We start from the raw sequence: 19,484 nt of genomic DNA, 5'->3' as shown, positions 1-19,484 counted from the left end.
ATATAGTATCATGTCATCTGCAAATAATAACAGTTTCACTTCCTCCTTTCCAATTTGGATCCCTTTTATTTTTTCTTCCTGTCTGATTGCTGTGGCTAAGACTTCCAGTACTATGTTAAATAAGAGTGGTGAAAGTTGGCATCCTTGTCTTGTTCCTGTTCTTAAGGAAAATGTTTTTAGTTTCTGCCCATTGAGTATGATGTTGGCTGTAGGTCTTTCATATATGGCCTTTATTATGTTGAGATATGATGCCTCTATTCCCACATTGCTGAGTGTTTTTATCAGAAATGGGTGCTGGATTTTGTCGAATGCTTTTTTAGCATCTATTGATATAATTATATAATTTTTATCTTTCATTTTGTTTATGTGGTGTATCACATTTATTGATTTGTTAATATTGTACCAGCCTTGCATCCCTGGGATGAATCCCACTTGGTCATGGTGAATAATTTTTTTGATGTATTGCTGGATCTGATTTGCTAGTATTTTGTTCAGGATTTTGGCATCTATGTTCATCAGGGATACTGGCCTGTAGTTTTCTTTCTTTGTAGTGTCTTTTTCTGGTTTTGGAATTAGAATTATGCTGGCCTCATAAAACAAGTTTGGAAGTCTTCCTTCTTCTTGAATTCTTTGAAATAGTTTGAGGAGAATGGGTATTAGTTCTTCTTTGAATGTTTGATAAAATTCCCCTGTGAAGCCGTCTGGGCCTGGGCTTTTGTTTGCTGTGAGAGTCTTGATTACATCTTCAATTTCTTCTGTTGTTATTGGTCTGTTCAAGTTTTCTATCTCTTCCCGGTTCAGTTTTGGGAGACTATGTGTTTCTAGAAATGTGTCCATTTTGCTTAGATTGTCAAATTTGTTGCCATATAATTGTTCACAATATTTGTTAACAATGATTTGTATTTCTGTGGTGTCCGTTATTATTTCTCCTCTTTCATTTCTGATTTTGTGTATTTGGGTTCTCTCTCTTTGTTTCCTGGTGAATCTAGTTAAGGGTCCATCAATCTTGTTTATCTCTTCAAAGAACCAGCTCTTTGTTTCACTGATCCTTTGAATTGTTTTCTTGGTCTCCATGTTATTTATTTCTGCTCTGATCTTTACTGCAGAGCACTATTATTCTTACATGCCAAGAAAAATAGCAAGTCCAGTACAATCCTAAAGTGCAAGGACAAGATGCATTTTTGCCCCTAGAGGGCACTGCTCTTTTCACAAAAGAATGAAGTCTTCTGTGTCTGTTTTGGTAGTTGGCTTCCCATGGGCTTTTGCTTTGGTTTTGCACTTGTTTTTTCCTTTAGATCAGGCTTTCAAGGCATAGGAACAGACTTGAAGGGTGGGGAGTAGGGGCATATTTAACCCCAAAGAAATTAGAAACAAGGAGCATATTGCCCAAAACATACAATCTCTTCAATTTTCAAAACAACACCAATAACAACAAAAGCCTTCCCAATTTTCCAAAACTGGTTCCTACTGTGTTCTTTTCTCTGCATGGGCAGCATGAAGAAGTTGACTGTCCTCCACCCATCTGCCTGCTCAGCCCACTGCAGTGGGCTCCTGCCCACTCCCAGCGCTCCCCTGAAACCGCTCATCAGTGTCCTCCATGCAGTTAATCCCAAGAGACTCTCTCCTGTCCTAATCTTTACTTGACCCCTTTCTATAGTTATTTCATTCTTTGGGTCCCAAAACTCTGCTTTTTTAGCTTCTCCTGTGTCATCTTCCTTTGGTTCTTTTTTTTTTTTTTTTTTTTTTTTTTAATCCTCATCCGAGGACATTTTTCCATTTTTTGTACAGACAGTGTGGGAGGGAGAGAGAGGAAGAGAGAGAGAGGGAAACATCGATGTGAAAGGGACACATCAAGTGGCTGCCACCCGCACGACCAACCAGGGCCGGGGACAAACTGCAACCAAGGTACATGCCCTTAGCGGGAACCGAACCCGGGTCTCTCCGGACCGCAGGCGGACGCTCTAACCGCTGAGCCAAACCGGCCAGGGCTTCCTTTGGTTCTTTTGTTACCTTTTACTTTACCTTTATAGGCCTTTTGCCCGTATTCACCTTCCGACCCTCACCCAACCCCTCTAAAAACCATGCTTTTTTTCTTGGACTCCATAGTTCAATAAACGGCGCACCATTTATCCCCTCAAGTCAGAAATCTAGACTCTTCACTTGTCCCATAGTCAGCCCATCAATTAGGTCCAAACACCTAATTCACTTATGCCCTTAACCTCCTTGCCCACTGACTACTTCGGGGCCTCAGGGCCTCTTGCCTGAGCTATGTCAAAACATTCTCTTTAAAGATTTAAATGTATTTAATTTTACTTTTTATTGTTTAAATAGGTATATTATGTTTACCGGTTCAAATTCAGAAGTGTGAAAGGCTCTCTCCTATCCCTAACTACAGAATCATAAAGTCTATGCAGTAGTAATTTTGATAGTACTGCCAAAATGCTCTCCACAAAGACTGACCCACTTCCAGTCTTACCAGTCACGTGGAAAAAACCTTATCTCTGGCCTCAGTGCCTCCATTTATACCAGCTTGCAAATATGTCCTCCACATGGTGGTCAACACCATCTTTCCAAATTGCACATCTCACATGTCACTCTCCTGCTTCCCCTGATCACAAACCTTCCATTTCTCCCCACTGATCTTCAAAACCTTTCACTGTCTAGACCTGTGCTATCTGTCCAGTGTGGGCCATTAGCCACATGTAGCTCTTGGTCTCTGGAAATGTGGTTAGTCCCAACTGAGATGTGACATAAGTGTGAGATAAACCCTGGATCAAAAAGACTCAGTATGACAAAAAGGATATAAAATATCTCAAAAGTTTTTTAACATTGATTATATGATGAATGATTAATTTAGGATATATAAAATGATTAAATTTAGGATATATTGAGTTAAATAACATCATTAAAATTAATTTCACTTGTTTATACTTTTAAAAATAGGGCTCATAAAAAATTTTTAATTAGATATTTGTTTTCATTATATTTGTACTGGACAGCACTGATCTAGCCCTTTCCTCCATCATGTCCCTCACCATCTCGACTCCTCCAGGACCCCAGGGCTCCTCTGTGCTTCAGATCACAATGGTCCCTGTGTCTCAGATGCGCACACACACACACACACACACACACACATCACCACCACCCTCAAGATTCTGCTTTAAATCTCCTCCTGGAGGCCTTCAAGAGATTTGCCTCTTTATTCCCAAGTCCACCTTCCTTGACTAGCCGGGGAAGTGGGGGTCTTCATGCTCATCTTTATTCCCGAGTACACTGGACAGGGAAACGGTCCATACTGTTGGTTAAATCAAGGAATGACGGCAGAAAGACCCCAAGAGCCAGTCTAAAGGATGGAGTTGGAGGGAGTAACAGGTGATTGTCATAATACAAGTGAACAATTTAAATTTTTTTTTAAAAGGCAGGTACTAATCTGAATTCCGAATGGGAATTACATTTTAGCTGCATATAATGGTAACCAGAAGTGTTGGAAGGAATCACAGACTCAGGAGAAACTTTGACTTCCGAGTCTGACCATTCCCATCCTCACATGGGGGGCCTGGCCCAGGGGCTCTGCGGCCCGCATCCCGCCCGCCCAAGCCCAAGCAGCCCGCACGCGGGAGAGGGGAGGCCAGGGCGTCGGGCGCCCACCGCCCCGGAGGACGCGGGAGGGGACTTACTCACCCAGCGGCCGGCTGAACAGAAGCTGCAAGCAGAGGAGGGGGGCCGGCTGTGCCGGGAACAGGGAGGGATCTCCGGGAAAGCGAAACTGAAACTTTGCGGCCCCAGGCGGCGGGGCGGGACGCACCCTTGACTCAGTCCAGGCCTAGCAACGTCCGGAGCCGCTGCGCCAGCCCGACGCCCAGAACCATGGCCTCGACCCCCTGCCGGCCGTCCCCGCTGCTTGTGCGGGTGTCCGAGGCCGGCCTCCCTTTAAAACTACATCGGAAGCTGGAAACCTACTTCCAGAGCCGGCAGTCGGGCGGCGGGGAGTGCACCGTCCGAGCCCTGGGCCCCAGCGACCCGGGCACCTACCAGGTGGAGTTCTTGGAAAGGACAGGTGAGCTGCAGGCTCGGGCTGCGAGTGCAAAGGTCGTCCCTGGGGCCCAGCCTCGCGGGGTTCCAGGCAGACCCTGTGCGAGGCGGCGGGAGGAAGTATGGCACTGTCTGGTGGGGGGACAGGAACCGGGGGCTCTTGCTGCCAAGAGACAGACCACAGTGGAGGATAGAGCCCAGAGGTGCCCAGTCCATGATCTGTCCTGACTGCACCTTAAGGCCTGCCACCCCTTGCCATTTAGGTATTCCACTTTTATGTTTTAAATAACTAATTAATTAATTTATTTTTGAGAATTACAAAAATAATATATGCACCCTATGGAAAAGAGAAAAAATGAAAAAGAAGAATACCTGGAGATAATGTGAATATTTTGGTATATTTCTTTCAGCCTTTTTTTTTTTCTGTATTGATTTTTAGAGAGAGGGAGAGAGAGAGAAACATCGATGAGAGAGAACATAGATTGGCTGCTTCCTGCATGCCCACCAATGGGGATAAAGCCCACAACCTGGGCATGTGCCCTGACCAGGAATCTGTCTGGCAACCTCTTGATGCATGGGTCGATGCTCAGCTACTGAGCCACACTGGCTGGGCTCAGCCTTTTTGGATGGTCAGTAAACACATATGTATATTTATAGAATTCTGAATCTGTACTGTTGACTCCTTGTTTTTTTTTTGTTTTTTTCCAGTCCACTTTATATGAGTATTATTCCATATGGTTGGAAAGGGAAATCAAAAGTTTCAGAGACATGACTTTTTAGGAGTTGTTGACGTTCCATTATCATTGAGCTTTCATTTATACAGTACAACTGAAACTATGCACTTGAGAGTTGTGAATAGCTCCCTCACATCCTCTGTCACCAACCCACCATCCCAGCATGCAGTGAGCAGCCCTTACTGGGTGGGTGCTTGGGCAGGGTACAGATGCCTGAGTAAGAGGATTCTTTGAAATCACTCCCATGTTTATGTGTATGTGTGTTTGATGTCTTCACTGAAGCTAAGGAGGGAGTGTTGGAAAAAAAAATGCACCAAATTTTCGTTGACAACAAACCTGTGACTATTTTCCTGGAACCCACTGAAAATCCAATGGAGAAGAATATGAGACCTGGAATGTCTCAAGTGCACACACTGTCACAAAAAGGGGCGAGGTCTGATGAGAAGCTTCCAAATGAAGAACATATTCCTAATGCAGTGGATTCCTGTGTCCAAAAGGTGAGACTTGAAAGAAGGAGCTAGGTATGCACTTGCAACTCCCTCTCCAGTCATCATACCTTTCCTTATTGGCCCAACAACCATTGTCTGATTCCTGGCTATGAGCCAGGCACTGTTTAGGCACTGGGGCACAAAGGACAACAGGTCCCTGCTGGGGGTGAGGAGGGACATAGAAGGACAATAAGCAAGTTAAACCAAATAAAACAATTTTAGAGAGTGATACGTGACTTAGTGACAGAGCCAGGGAGAGGAAGGGGAAAGAGGTCGTGCTACTTCTGACCAGGAGTCAGAGACAGATTCTTTGAGGTGACATTTGGCCTGAGACGGAGCCAGCGATGCAGAGTCATTTCATAAATCAATATCAACTGCCTACTGTGTGCCAGGCACTGTCACAGGAACTGGGGATACAGCCAGGAACACAGCAGACCCTGCCCTCGGGGACCTTACATTCTAGTGAGGGAAACAGGCACTAACAGTAAACAGATTTATAACAAAATGTCTGCTGGTGATAAGTGCTAGGAAGAAGAATAAAGCTGGACAGTGACAGTGACAGGACCACTACTTTAGGATATCAGGAAAAACCCTCTAATAAGGTAACATCTGAGTAGAGACATGCATGAAGTAAGGGAGCTAGCTAAGTGGATTTCTGGGGGAAGAATGTTCTAGACAGAGGGAAGCACAAGAGCAAAAACCCCAAGATAGGAGCTTACGTCCCAAGCCTCAGGAGCTTCAAGGAGGAAGGCCAGTGTGGCTAGAGGGCAGTGAACAAGGGAGATATGAGAGGAACTTGGAGAGGTACACAGAAGTCAGATTTTGGGGGATGAAGGTAAGGACTTTGGATTTTCGCTTAAATGTTAGGGAATTGATCAGATGGTTTTGAGCCAGGAATGATCTATGTCTCTAAAGGATCACTTTGGCCCTGGCCGGTTTGGCTCAGCGGTTAGAGTGTCGGCCTGCGGTCCAGAGAGACCCGGGTTCGGTTCCCACTAAGGACATGTACCTCATTTGCAGTTTGTCCCCAGCCCTGGTTGGTCGTGCGGGAGGCAGCCACTCAAAGTGTCCCTTTCACATAAATGTTTCTCTCTCGCTCTTCCTCTCTCTCCCTCCCACTCTATCTGAACAAAAAATGGGAAAATGTTCTCGGGTGAGGATAAAAAAAAAAAAGGACCACTTTGGCTGTTGTTTGGATAACTGATTGTAAGAAAGGGCTAGAGTGGAAGGTCAGAGCCCAGTTAGGAGGAGATGCAGTGGGCCAGGTGCAAGATGATAATGGCTTGGACTCCAGGTGGTCCTGATGGAGGTGTGAGAAGTGGCTGGATTCAGGAAACATTTTGAAGGAAGATCTGGAAGGAGGATGGTACATGCAGAGGAAATAGCATGTGCAAGGACCTCGAGGGAGAACAAAACATTAGAAATCTTGCTTTTTTTATTCCATTCAATTTGCCCATCTTTTCTTTTTATTTTATTTTATTTATTTATTTATTTATTTTTAAATTTATTTATTTATTTTTTGTTACAGATGTTTCTTCTTTTTTACCCCATTGGCACCCCCCTCCCTACCTCACACCCGCCCCGTCCCTGGCTTTGTTGTCCATGTCCATTGGTTATGCATACATGCATATAAGTTCTGTGGTTTCTCTCTTCCTACCCCACCCACCCCCTCTTCTGACGGATGTCAGTCTGTGCCCTACTTTCATGTTTCTGGGTCTACCGTATTCCTCAGACTGTTATGTTCATTATATTCCATATATAAGAGAGATCATGTGGTATTTGTCTTTTTCTGCTTGGCTTATTTCACTTAGGATAATACTTTCCATGTCGTATCAAAGGATAAGAGATCTTTCTTTCTTACAGCTGCATAGTACTCCATTGTGTATATGTACCACTGCTTTTTTATCCATTCTTCTACTGATGGACACTTGGGCTGTTTCCAGATCTTAGCTATTGTAAATAGTGCTGCTATGAACTTGGGGGTACATATATTCTTTCTGATTGTTGTTTCAGGCTTCTTAGGGTATATTCCTAGAAGCGGGATCACTGGGTCAAATGGAAGTTCAATGTTTAATTTTTTGAGATAACACCATATTGTTTTCCATAGTGGCTGCACCAGTCTGCATTCCCACCAGTAGTGTATTAGAGTCCCCTTTTCTCCACACCCTCGCCAACACTTGTTGTTTGATGATTTATTGATGGCAGCCATTCTGACAGGTGTGAGGTGATACCTCATTGTTGTTTTAATTTGCATCTCTCTGATGATTAGTGATGTTGAGGATTTCTTCATATGTCTCTTGGCCATTTGTCTGTCCTGTTTGGAGAGGTGTCTATTCAGCTCCTCTGCCCATTTTTTAATTCGGTTCTTTGTCTTCCTTTTGTTGAGTTGTATGAGCACTCTATATATATTGGAAATTAACCCCTTATCTGAAACATCATTGGCAATGATGTTCTCCCATACAGTGGGTTGCCTTTCCATTTTGATGATTGCATCTTTTGCTGTGCAGAAGCTTTTTAGTTTGATGTAGTCCCATGTGTTCATTTTCTCCTTTGTTTCTATTGCCTTAGGTGATGTATCAGTGAAAATTTCCTCCGTATGATGTCTGAAATTTTGTTACCTACATTTTCTTCTAGAATTTTTATGGATTCATGGGTCAAATTTAAGTCTTTTTATCCATTTTGAGTTTATTCTTGTGTATGGTGTAAGTTGATGGTCTAGTTTCGTTTTTTTGCATGTAGCTGTTCAATTTTCCCAACACCATTTATTAAAGAGGCTGTCTTTACTCCACTGTATGCTCTTGCCACCTTTGTGAAATATAAATTGAGCATATTGCCTTGGGTCCATTTCTGGGTTCTCAGTTCTGTTCCACTGGTCTATATGCCTGTTCTTGTGCCAGTACCAGGCTGTTTTGATTACAGTGGCTTTGTAGTATAACCTGATATCTGGTATTGTGATTCCACCTACTTTGTCCTTCTTTTTCATAATTGCTGTGGCTATTCGGGGACTTTTTTGGTTCCATATGAACTTTTGAAGTGTTTGTTCTAGTTCTGTGAAATATGTCATTGGTATTTTGATGGGGATTGCATTGAATCTATAGATTGCTTGGGTAGTATGGACATTTTAATGATATTAATTCTTCCAATCCATGAACAAGGTATGTGCTTCCACTTTTTTATATCTTCCTCTATTCCTTTTTTCAATGTCCTGTAGTTTTCTGTGAATAGGTCCTTTATTTCTTTGGTTACGTTTATTCCTAGGTATCTTAATTTTTTTGCCGCAGTGGTAAATGAGATTGTTTTTTTGATTTCTCTTTCTGTGAGTTCATCATTGGTGTATAAGAATGCCATTGATTTATTGATGTTAATTTTGTATCCTGCTACTTTTCCAAATTCATTTATTAAGTATAATAGATATTTGATGGAGTCTTTAGGGTTTTCTATGTATAATATCATGTCATCTGCAAATGACAGTTTCACTTCCTCCTTTCCACTTTGGATCCCTTTTATTTTTTCTTCATGTCTGATTGCTGTGGCTAAGACTTCCAGTACTATGTGAAATAAGAGTGGCAAAAGTGGACACCCCTGTCTTGTTCCTGTTCTTAATGGAAATGTTTTTAGTTTCTGCCCATTGAGTATGATGTTGCCTGTAGCTCTTTCATATATGGCCTTTATTATGTCGAGATATGATCCCTCTATTCCCCCATTGCTGATAGTTTTTATCAGAAATGGATGCTGGATTTTGTCGAATACTTTTTCAGCATCTATTGATATTATCATGTGGTTTTTATTCTTCATTTTGTTTATGTGGTGTATCACATTTATTGATTTGTGAATATTGTACCAGCCTTGGATCCCTGGGATGAATCCCACTTGGTCATGGTGAATAATTTTTTTGATGTATTGCTGGATCTGATTTGCTAGTATTTTAAAAGTTCAGGATTTTGGCATCTATGTTCATCAGGGATATTGGCTTGTAGTTTTCTTTCTTTGTAGTGTCTTTTTTGGGTTTTGGAATTAGAATTATGCTGGCCTCATAGAACGTGTTTGGAAGTCTTCCTTCTTCTTGAATTCTTTGAAATAGTTTGTGGAGAATGGGTGTTAGTTCTTTTTTGAATATTCAGTAAAACTCCCCTGTGAAGCCATCTGGGCCTGGGCTTTTGCTTGCTGGAAAGTCTTGATTACCTCTTCAATTTCCTTAGTTGTTATTGGTCTGTTCAAGTTTTCTATCTCTTCCCAGTCCAGTTTTGGGAGACTGTGTGTTTCTAGAAATTTGTCCATTTCACTTAGATTGTTGAATTTGTTGCCATATAGATGTTCATAGTAGCTGTTAACAATCTTTTGTATTTCTGTGGGGTCGGTTGTTACGTCTCCTCTTTCATTTCTGATTTTGTGTATTGGGGTTCTCTCTCTTTGTTTCTTGGTGAGTCTAGCTAAGCGTCCATCAATCTTGTTTATCTTTTCGAAAAATCAGCTCTTTGTTTCATTGATACTTTGAATTGTTTTTTTGGTCTCTATGTCATTTATTTCTGCTCTGATTTTTACTATTTCCTTTCTTCTACTTGCTCTGGGGTGCTTTCTAATTCTTTAAGTTGTGAGGTTAGAGAGTCAATTAGAAATTTTTCTTGTTTCTTGAGGTAGGCCCGTAGTGCTATGAACTTCCCTCTCAGAAATGCTTTCGCTGCATCCCATAGATTTTGTGTTGTTGTGTGTTCATTTTCATTGGTTTCCAGGAAGTTTTAAATTTCTTCCTTGATCTCCTCAGTAACCCATTCATTGTTTAATAACATGCTATTTAGCCTCCATGTGTTGAAATGTCTTTGCATGTTCTTGTTGCAATTGATTTCTAGTTTCATGCCATTGTGATCTGAGAAGATGCTTGATATGATTTCAATCTTCTTGAACTTGTAGAGATTTAGTTTGTGTCCTATCATGTGGTCTATCTTTGAGAATGTCCCATGTGCACTTGAGAAGAATGTGTATTCTGTAGTTTTGGGGTGTGATTCTCTGTAGATATCTATTAAATCCATTTTGTCTAGTGCTTCATTTATTGTCTCTGTTTCCTTGCTAATTTTTTGTCTAGAGGATCTATCCAGTGTTGAAGTCAATGGGGTGTTGAAGTCCCCTACTATGATTGTATTGTTGTCGATTTCTCCTTGGAAGTCCTCCAAAAGATTTTTAATATATTTTGGTGCTCCTATATTGGGTGCATATATGTTTATCAAGGTGATATCTTCCTGTTGGATAGATCCTTTCAATATTATGTAGTGGCCTTCTTTGTCTCTAGTTATGGCAATCATTTTGAAATCTATTTTATCAGATATGAGTATTGCTACCTGAACTTTTTTTTGCTTTCCATTTGCTTGGAAAATTTTTTTCCATCCCTTCACTTTCAATCGATGTGAGTCTTTTGTTGTGAGGTGGGTCTCTTGTAAACAACATATAGACGAGTCTTGCTTTCTTATCCAATCAGCTACTCTGTGTCTTTTTATGGGAGCATTCAATCCATTTACATTGAAGGTGATTATTGATATGTACTTATTTATTGCCATTTTTGTTCAGTGTGGTTCTATTTTTCTTCCCATTTCTCCTGCTAATTACAGCAGTCCTTTTAACATTTCTTGAAGTGCTGGTTTGGTGCTAATGTATTCCCTTAGCCTTTTTTTGTCTGGGAAGCTCTTTATTTGACCTTCTATTTTGAATGATAGCCTTGCTGGGTAGAGTAGTCTTGGATTCAGATCCTTGTTTTTCATGACCTTGATTACTTCATGCCATCCCCTTCTGGCCTGTAGTGTTTCTTGTGAGAAGTCAGCTGAGAGCCTTATGGGGTTTCCTTTGTAGGTAACCTGTTGCTTATCTCTTGCTGCTTTTAGGATTCTCTCTTTGTCTTTAATTTTTGGCAGTTTGATTACTATGTGTCTTGGTGTGGGTCTGTTTAGGTTCTTCTTACTTGGGGCTCTCTGTGCTTCTTGAACTTGAATGCCTTCTTCCCTCACCAAATTAGGAAAGTTTTCTGTCACTATTTTTTTGAATATATTCTCTAACCCTTGCTCATTTTCTTCTTCTTCGGGGACTCCTATGATGCGAATATTATTACGTTTCCAGTTGTCCCACAGTTCTCTTAAGCTGTCTTCCTGTTTTTTTATCGTTTTTTCCTTTTGGTTTTCTGATTGGTTGATTTTTTCTACCCTGTCTTCTAATTCACTGATCCGGTCCTCAGCTTCCTCTACTCTGCTTTTTAAACCTTCCAATGTGTTTTTCTTTTCTGATATGTCATTTTTTATCTCTTCTTGATGGTTTTTAATTTCCAATTGGCTTATTTTCAGTGTCTCTATGTCCTTACTCATGCTGTTCAGCTTCCTCAAGATCATGGCTCTGAATTCTAGCTCTGTTAACATGCCTAACTGCTCCACATTGATCTCATCTTCGGTGGAAGTCTCTTGCTCTTTCATTTGGCTTCTGTTTCTGTGTTTCACCATTTTGGCTATCACAGTGGCCTTTGGAGCCTGTCAAGTTTTCCCTGTGGGTGTTGGTGTTCTGCTGTTTGTGACTCCCTCTCCTGGGTTTAGATGAGCCAGGGAGGACCCACGTTAACACCGCTGTCAAGTCTTACTTTCCTGGTTAAAGTTGCTAGCCCAGGAAAGGTACTCTTATCCTGTAGCTTTTTGCCTGGAGGCTAGCAATTGAGGTTACTTGATGGGTTTTGGGTTATCAGTTGATGGAAAACTCCCTCAGGTGCTCAGCAGAAGGGGATTTCATGAGGGTGGGGCAGATGCTGGTTGTTAATGAGCCTTAATTAGCACTTCAGTGGCCCACAGGGTGGGGTTGGATCTCCAAGGGAGGGGCTGCTGCCTCTCCCCTGAGCCCTGGGAAGGAGCAATATGGCCATCGTCCTGTGTGGCTGCCACTCAGCAAAAGCTCTGAGTACCCTCCAAATCCTGAGTGTCCCAACACAGCTCCAGTCCAGTCTGCCCTCCCTCTGCCGGAGCCCAAGGTGAGTGGCTGTGGCTGTTTCAGCCTCTGTCCAGGCTCTGCGCTGTGGAGCCGCCTGGGAGTGTAACCCGAGGGCACTGCTCCCAGCTAAGGCCGCTGCCGAGCTGCTGACCGTGGGCTCCCAGCCCCGTCTCGCGCCTTCGAAAGCCTACCAGGATCAAGTCAGTGTCCCTGGTTATATGGTCCTCACAAGCTGCTTTTCTGTTGGTTTTTCCCGTCGATTTGTCTGTGTTATAGTTGTAATTCCAATTTGGTTCTGGGAGACGGTCTGTGTAGCTTCTGTTTACTCTGCCGCCATTTTGGAATCCCAGGCCCATCTTCTCTTTATCTAAGTTTGTTGTGCTTGCCTTACACTTGACCTACTGAAGACTAGGGTTTAGAGGGCCCAGCAACATTGCATGCTCTTAGGTATTTAGTTTAAAAAAAAAAAAAAAAAAGAAGGTTGAAGACTAGAAAAAACAGTGATAGGAAAGAACATCCTGCTCAGATTTATGGCTCCTTTCCAGGCTCACAGACTCTTTTGTGAGAACCATAGCAGCTTGCCTGGAAAGACAAAATGAATTCCCTCCACCCCATCCCCCAAAGTCAAACAGATAGTGGCAGCTCTAGAATCCAGACTGCTTGTCCACAGAGCCTTTAAAAAAGGCTCCTGCCCAGGCTCTACATTTATATCAGACTCTTTGGAGATGTGCTTCGGCTTTGCCTTTGTTTTCTCTCTTAAATTCCCAGGTGATTCTAAGGTGCAGACAGGGCTGAGAACCTCTGGACTATGATGTGCTACATCCTCTGTGAAAAGGATTTGAAAGTCACCCTCTGCTAAGGGAGGAGATAGTAGTTGTTTCTCTAGTCTTTAGACACTTTCCTGAGAGGAGACTGTAGGCCTGGATGTCTGAGAGATTTCATTTGTTCCTTTTAAAATTTCAGATCTTCCTCACTGTCACAGCCGACCTGAACTGCAACCTGTTCTCTAAAGAGCAGAGGGAACGCATAACCATTCTCTGCCCCAATGTCAAAAAAATGGAGGGCTATGATGGAATTGAGAAGGTGTGTGGGGACTTCAGAGACATTGAAAAAATACATGGTTTCTTGAGTGAGCAACTCCTAAAAAGTGAGCGGAAACACGAATCATCCCCTTTGACAACAGAGAGGGAGCCACTCCGTCAGCAGGACCTGGATGGCTGTGTTTCTCCCTCTGAACCAAAAACCAAGTCAGCAGGAAAAAGCAATCATTTTGTAGTTCCCTTGCCTCACTTTGAATACTTCACCTATACCTCTCCTGGAATATTGGACTCAATAGAGAAAAGATTTGGTGTAAAAATAAAAACCCAGGGGAGTTCTCCGAATATGATCTCCATAGACTTCACCTCAGGTCAATCAGACAGCCTCAGTGCAGCTCAGGAGTCTTTCATCACTGACTTTCAGAAGAGCACAGGAACTATTGGGCAGGATTGTGTTGCATTAGCAGACGGTACACAGGCAAATAAAATCAAACAGGAATTGAGTCACCAGTTTAAAAAGCTTTTTATAAAGGAGAATGGAGGAGCATTAACTCTCCTTGGGACTCCAGAGGACATTTCAGCTGCCAGACAGTTTCTTGCCTCCCAAATCTCTGAAAGTCTTGTCAAGGCACCCGTGAAAATATTGACTCCCAAGTGCATGACGAATGGAATTGAAGTTGACACGGCTCACTATAAACTTTTAGAAGCTGAATTACTCCGGGAGATATCAGAGATAGAAAAAAAATACAACACTCAAAGCAAGGTTTTGGGAAAAGGTCAGAAAACCTGCATTCTATTTGAACCTAGGGACAAGAAGTTAGATCTGTCTGTGCATGCTTATGTAAGTTTCATCGATGCCTATCAACATGTTTCTTGTCAGCTGATGAAAGAAGTTCTTTCACTGAAACTTTTGGGCAAGGAGAGAAAGAACTTATATGGGACCAAATTCACTGATAACTTTAGAAAAATGCATGCAGGTGTACACTTTGTGCCAAATCAAGAGTCAATGACTTTTATTGGGTTGCCAAATCCCCTTGCAAAGGCAAAGCAGTATGTCTTAAAAACAGGGGGAATATCCCCATTAACTGGAGAGAAATCGAATGAGAATCATGAAACACCCATGGACATTGATAGTAATGAGTCAGCAACAGCTTTACCAACATCCCAGAGCTCTGCCAGTTCTGGGGCATCAGGAGTGGACAAGGAAGAGGACATATGTATCATCTGTATGGAGCTCATTAGTAACCAGCTAGTGCTATCAAAGTGCAAGCACAAATTCTGCACCCCTTGTATCAACAAAGCCCTGACATATAAGCCAGTCTGTCCTGTGTGCAACACTTTCTACGGTGTCCAGAAAGGGAATCAGCCAGAGGGAACCATGAGTGTCAGTTACCAAAAAACTTCACTTCCAGGTTATGAAAACTGTGGCTCCATTGTGATTACGTATAACATGAACGGTGGCATACAAACAGTAAGTGTTTGTGAGATCCATGGGTTTCCTTCCAGTGTGTTAGGATTACCAGTGCAAAAGATACTGTGCAGTTGCCAGTTAGTGCATTTCCCAGGGACTTAATTTCCATGGTCATGTGCAATGGCTTTAAGTAATGATACAGGTAGCAATGTTTGCTTATAACTTATCTTTTGCATCTATTCAGGGAGATAAAGGGTGGGTGGTGATTATGCATTAGGGTGGAGGGGATCAGGAAGGTAGGTCGTGTTCCCAGCATGAATTTAGGGTAAGAAGAGAAATATGAATTATTGGGAATTTGAGCAAACCTTCAAAACTTTTTTTGTTTTTGATTTGCTCTATTTGCAAATGAACACATCTATCTTGTATAGTACACCTTAGACTCAGAGTGTCCTCATGTGACATTGTTTTGTCCTCACACAGAAAGAGCACCCAAATCCAGGAGTACGATATCCTGGAATACATCGAAATGCGTATTTGCCTGATAATGAGGAAGGAAATGAGGTTTTGACACTGCTTCGTAAGGCATTTGACCAAAAGCTAATTTTCACAGTGGGGGAGTCTCGAGTTTCAGGTTTGTCAAATGTCATCACATGGAATGATATCCACCACAAGACATCCCAGTTTGGGGGACCAGACAGGTGAGAACCTTTTGAAATGCTAAACAGAATTTAGAGGTTATAAACTATGGAAACTTGAGGATATGGCTAGAAGGGACGCTTTATAGCAGCGAGATTGGATATAGTCCAGTATTTTGAGAGATGTTAATCTCAAAGGCAAAAAGATTGGTTTCTATCACCTTCTACTCTCCCAACCACAATTTAGCATACAATTGCTAAATTTTGCATCAAAAGGCAGGGGTCTTCAGAATCCAAGATCAATGATATCTCAGATGACTTGATTTGAGGGTTCCTGTTTGTTTGAAAGGTAGATCCTAGGAATGTTATTTCCCTTTCTTCTTTTAAGATCATTCTTCTACCATCTCTTCCCATCGATCCACAGAGATCCGAAATTCAATTGGCTAATAGTACTCTAGAAAAACTCTTATTTAATGTTGTGGAAGTTGTATTGTAGGCAACCCAATATTCTTTGTGAAATTCAGATAGAAACCTCAGACCCTTAGTATTCAAAAGAGTCCTGAGATTTTTTGCAAATGTTTTAAATTTGAAAGCAAATATAGCATATACTACATTTATATATATAAAATATATATACATTTTTATATATAACGTTTTTTTTTTTAAATATATATACTTCTAGTATAGTATAACTTTATGAGAGTCACTGCTTACCATGAGCTGAAAATAAAAAAGTCTTGTTGGAAGGCAGATCCTAGAGAGACAGGTAGGCTCACTCACTAGCTAAATGACACACATTTACACACTTAAAATTATTATTATTACTGATCTGCCTCCAGGATTGCTTGCTAATGTCTGTAACACAAGGTTAATGTCAGGGACCTGCTGTACAGATTCTTTAAAACCATGTGTGATGAAGCTAAAGAGACTTTTCCTCATGCAGGTATGGCTACCCTGATCCTAATTATCTGAAACGCGTCAAGCAGGAACTGAAAGATAAAGGAATTGAGTAAGAAAACTGCTGGAAGGATATCTTGAGCCAAGCGTTCAAAAGACACAGATGAAGAAGTGGAATAAATATCATTCTGAAGCCTAATGTAGAAACAGCTTTTAAAATGCTCATCTCAAGGGGGTTCCCGTAAGAGTAAGAATCTGATAGTCTCATTTCTGGAGCGTTGTTTTTTATGGAAGATAAATACCCCAAAGATCGGTGTGATTTTTGCCGCAGAGATGGTGTGACTCATTCTTGTGTCATCGTTGTGGGGAGAGGAGGGTGGAGTGCTATGGGTCTGAAATCATCAATATTCTTCCGTTGAAATATTAGCTGCCAATTAATCCTCTTTTATTACTATCTCTGGGGTGGTCCTTTAGTTTTCTGTTTGTTGGTTGGTTGGTTTGCCCTTTAAGTACCCTAAAGGTAAAATCCGAGTGTGAATAGGGGAGGATGGGACAGGGGAGGCTTTGGTTATGGAGAATTAAAAGACCCATCTTCTCCCCCCCTTTGGCCAGGAGCAAAGATTGGGCACCTTCAGTAATAAATAGTATAAGGCTATTATTTTTCATAACACAGAGCCATATATATATATAGTTGATGCTTAATAAATTTTTGCTGCCTGACTCTGGGTGCTAATACCCCAGCAGAGGGATATATGCTTCCTAAATCTTTAGCAGAGGCAGGAGTAAGGAAGCCATTTCTGGAGTCCTCACCAGTGACTTGGAAAACTGGGTTTCTGATCTGATTATCCACATCCCAGCCTCTCTCCAAAACTGATGAATGAGGTGTCCTTTTCTTTTCCTAAAAATACACATACTCACACATACTTATTTTTGACCAGAAGGTAATAGCTAATATTTATTGTGGACTTATTTTGTCCCCTTTATAAAATCTTTATATCTTTGTGATTAATATTATTAGTATTCCCATTTTATAACTGAGAAAACTGATGCATAGAAAGGATACCTTGACAAAGGTCATGTAGTTAATAAGGAGAAGTGCTGGGATTTGAAGGAGATAGTCTGGTTCTATGGCTTCTGCACCCCAGAGCTATACTGCCTCCCATGGGGGACTTCATGGAGCTGGCTGAGGAGTTCCTGTTATTTTGGGCTTCTCTCAGAAATGCATTCCTACCATAGCACTCACAGCAAACAGCCTCCGAAGAGGTCCTATTTGAAGAACTTAAAACCCAGAATCTTTTCCCTTGTCCAGATTGTTGAGGAAGCTTAAACTAAATGATAGGCCTTTTGTTTCTTTATCAGATGATGCATTTAATTTTTAGTGATTCCTTAAAGTCTTTACTGTTATGAATACATAGTTATTTTGTATCTACTGACCTTTTAGCTAAATTTGCTTTAAAGAAACAAAAGTTTGGTTCCTGCTTAGGTCTAGATCCTTGATTACAATGTAGTATGTGCATAGGCAGTTAAATGGTGTGAGTGATTGGTGAGCCTTGGATTGCTGCTTTTGCTCTGTGTGTGAGGTATTATTATCATCTGTATCTACTTTCAATAAAGTTATATGTGTATTCAGAACAGATTGTGTTCTTTCCCCATTCCTTTTTTCTTTCCCCTTAGGTTGAGATTCTGGTGGTTTCCTAGAACACATACAGTATACAACAAAACTACTTTTGACTTCATTACCGTCACTTTCAGCTGTGAAAATTACATTCTTAATATTTTTCCTCCTTAACACAGAGTACTACAAAGGTAAGAGTAGGCTGCAGGTTTCATTCTTTCTCTCCTTTTTCCCATGATCCTGTCCTTGGATTCAACTAATTTTTTGTAGAGCAACTCCTGGAATTCAGGAAACCAATGTATTCACTAGATTACCTGTGTGTTACAAAAGGATATAACTCAGAAACAACTGACCAGATGGAAGAGATGCACAGGGCAAGGTCTGTGGAAAGAGCATGGAACTTTCATGCCTTCTGAGTGTTCCACTCTGCCAGCACCTTCACTTGATCACCAACCCAGAAGCTCTCTGAACCCTGTCCTGTTGGGGTTTTTTATAGGCTTCATTACATAGGCATGTTTAATTAAATCATCGGCCATTGGTGATTTAGTTCAATTTCCAGCCCCTCTCCCCTCCCCAGAGGTCAGGGTTAGGACTGAAAGTTCCAACCCTCTGATCATGTGGTTGGTTCCTAGGCAACCAGGCCCCATTTTTAGTCACCTCATTATAATAAGTCACCTCATTAACATAAAGGTCATCTTTATCGTTCTCCGTGTTCAGGAAATTCCAAGGGTCTTAAGAGGTCTGTGCCACAAACTGGGACAAAGTCCAAATACTTATCTCCTATTATAAATCACAACATCACAGATAGCATCAACGCAGTCACCAGGCGAAAAATCAAACCTTTGTGCTACTTCCTCACATTCATCTTACAGTGCAGTGCTGGTTTTGTTTTGATTTCCATATAGGAGTTGATGGGTACCATTTTCTTTTGTATTGATTGGGTTCTGAGTCCTCTAAAACACAGAGCCTTTGGCAAAAATCAAGATGTTAACAACTTGTTTGGGGGGTGCAAGCCCAGGACAGTGAAGGTGAGGACAAACAAGAAGGGAAGTGAGGCCAACTAAGCGTGGTGCAGTGCAATGCCATCGTTATCACCCCGGCCACTGCTTCACCAAGAGCTTAGAAAAGACACAGCCAGTCACGCCGCAGCTTTATGTGCTTGGCACAGAGTCAGAAAGGACTGCAGAAAGCATGTTGAAATGCCCTATTTTATAGAGGAAGAGGAAACTTAGTTTTATTTCCTGGGACAACAACAGACAATGTGAAATATATTACAGTAATAGGACATTAAAATGTAGTCTTAGTGGTACCTTTGGCTTCTCCCTCTTGTTCCTCAGGTCCATCATCACTAGTCCTGCCTCTCCTTCACTTCAAATCTCACTACCCAGTTGGCATTTTCATAGTTGTCTCACCAGAATGATTAAAATACCCACTAAAAACTCTGTCCCCATCTCCCTTCCTCCTCCCACTGTAAACTACCTTTTGAAAAAAATAGCTCTGATCTCATCGCTCCTCTGATGATATGCCATCAGCAATTCCCTAATGCCCAGAGCTGTACGTGCGTGCGTGCGTGCGTGCGTGCGTGTCAAACCTAATCTTTATAGGGCTCAATAAAATGCAGATTGCTAAGACCCATCCCCAGCATTTCTGATCCAGTAGATGTGAAGTTGGGCCCATGAATTTA

General features: G+C 41.7%; 2 protein-coding genes across 4 annotated transcripts in view; one reads left to right on the top strand and one right to left on the bottom strand.

Annotated features, from left to right (window-relative positions):
- Positions 1–3,730, bottom strand: part of PARP9 (poly(ADP-ribose) polymerase family member 9) — a 50,590-nt gene extending 46,860 nt beyond the window's left edge. For 2 of the 3 annotated variants that reach the window (XM_036242944.1, XM_036242947.1), the window contains exon 1: positions 3,682–3,730. The gene's annotated coding sequence lies outside the window, so the exon portion shown is untranslated. The remainder of the gene's footprint in view (positions 1–3,681) is intronic. The other variant, XM_036242946.1, reaches the window with a different exon arrangement.
- Positions 3,731–3,829: 99 nt separating this feature from the next.
- On the top strand, positions 3,830–17,812 carry DTX3L (deltex E3 ubiquitin ligase 3L). Its single transcript, XM_036243265.1, has 5 exons — positions 3,830–4,057; positions 5,049–5,263; positions 13,169–14,713; positions 15,134–15,351; positions 16,232–17,812. Exons 1-5 carry the CDS (start codon positions 3,868–3,870, stop codon positions 16,299–16,301), a joined length of 2,238 nt encoding a protein of 745 aa, XP_036099158.1. The 5' UTR covers positions 3,830–3,867; the 3' UTR covers positions 16,302–17,812.
- Positions 17,813–19,484: the final 1,672 nt, after the last annotated feature.

Source organism: Molossus molossus, unplaced genomic scaffold (genome assembly GCF_014108415.1).
Source record: "Molossus molossus isolate mMolMol1 unplaced genomic scaffold, mMolMol1.p scaffold_m16_p_5, whole genome shotgun sequence".
In the NCBI taxonomy this organism is placed as follows: Eukaryota; Metazoa; Chordata; class Mammalia; order Chiroptera; family Molossidae; genus Molossus; species Molossus molossus.
This window is presented reverse-complemented; position numbering and strand designations above follow the sequence as displayed.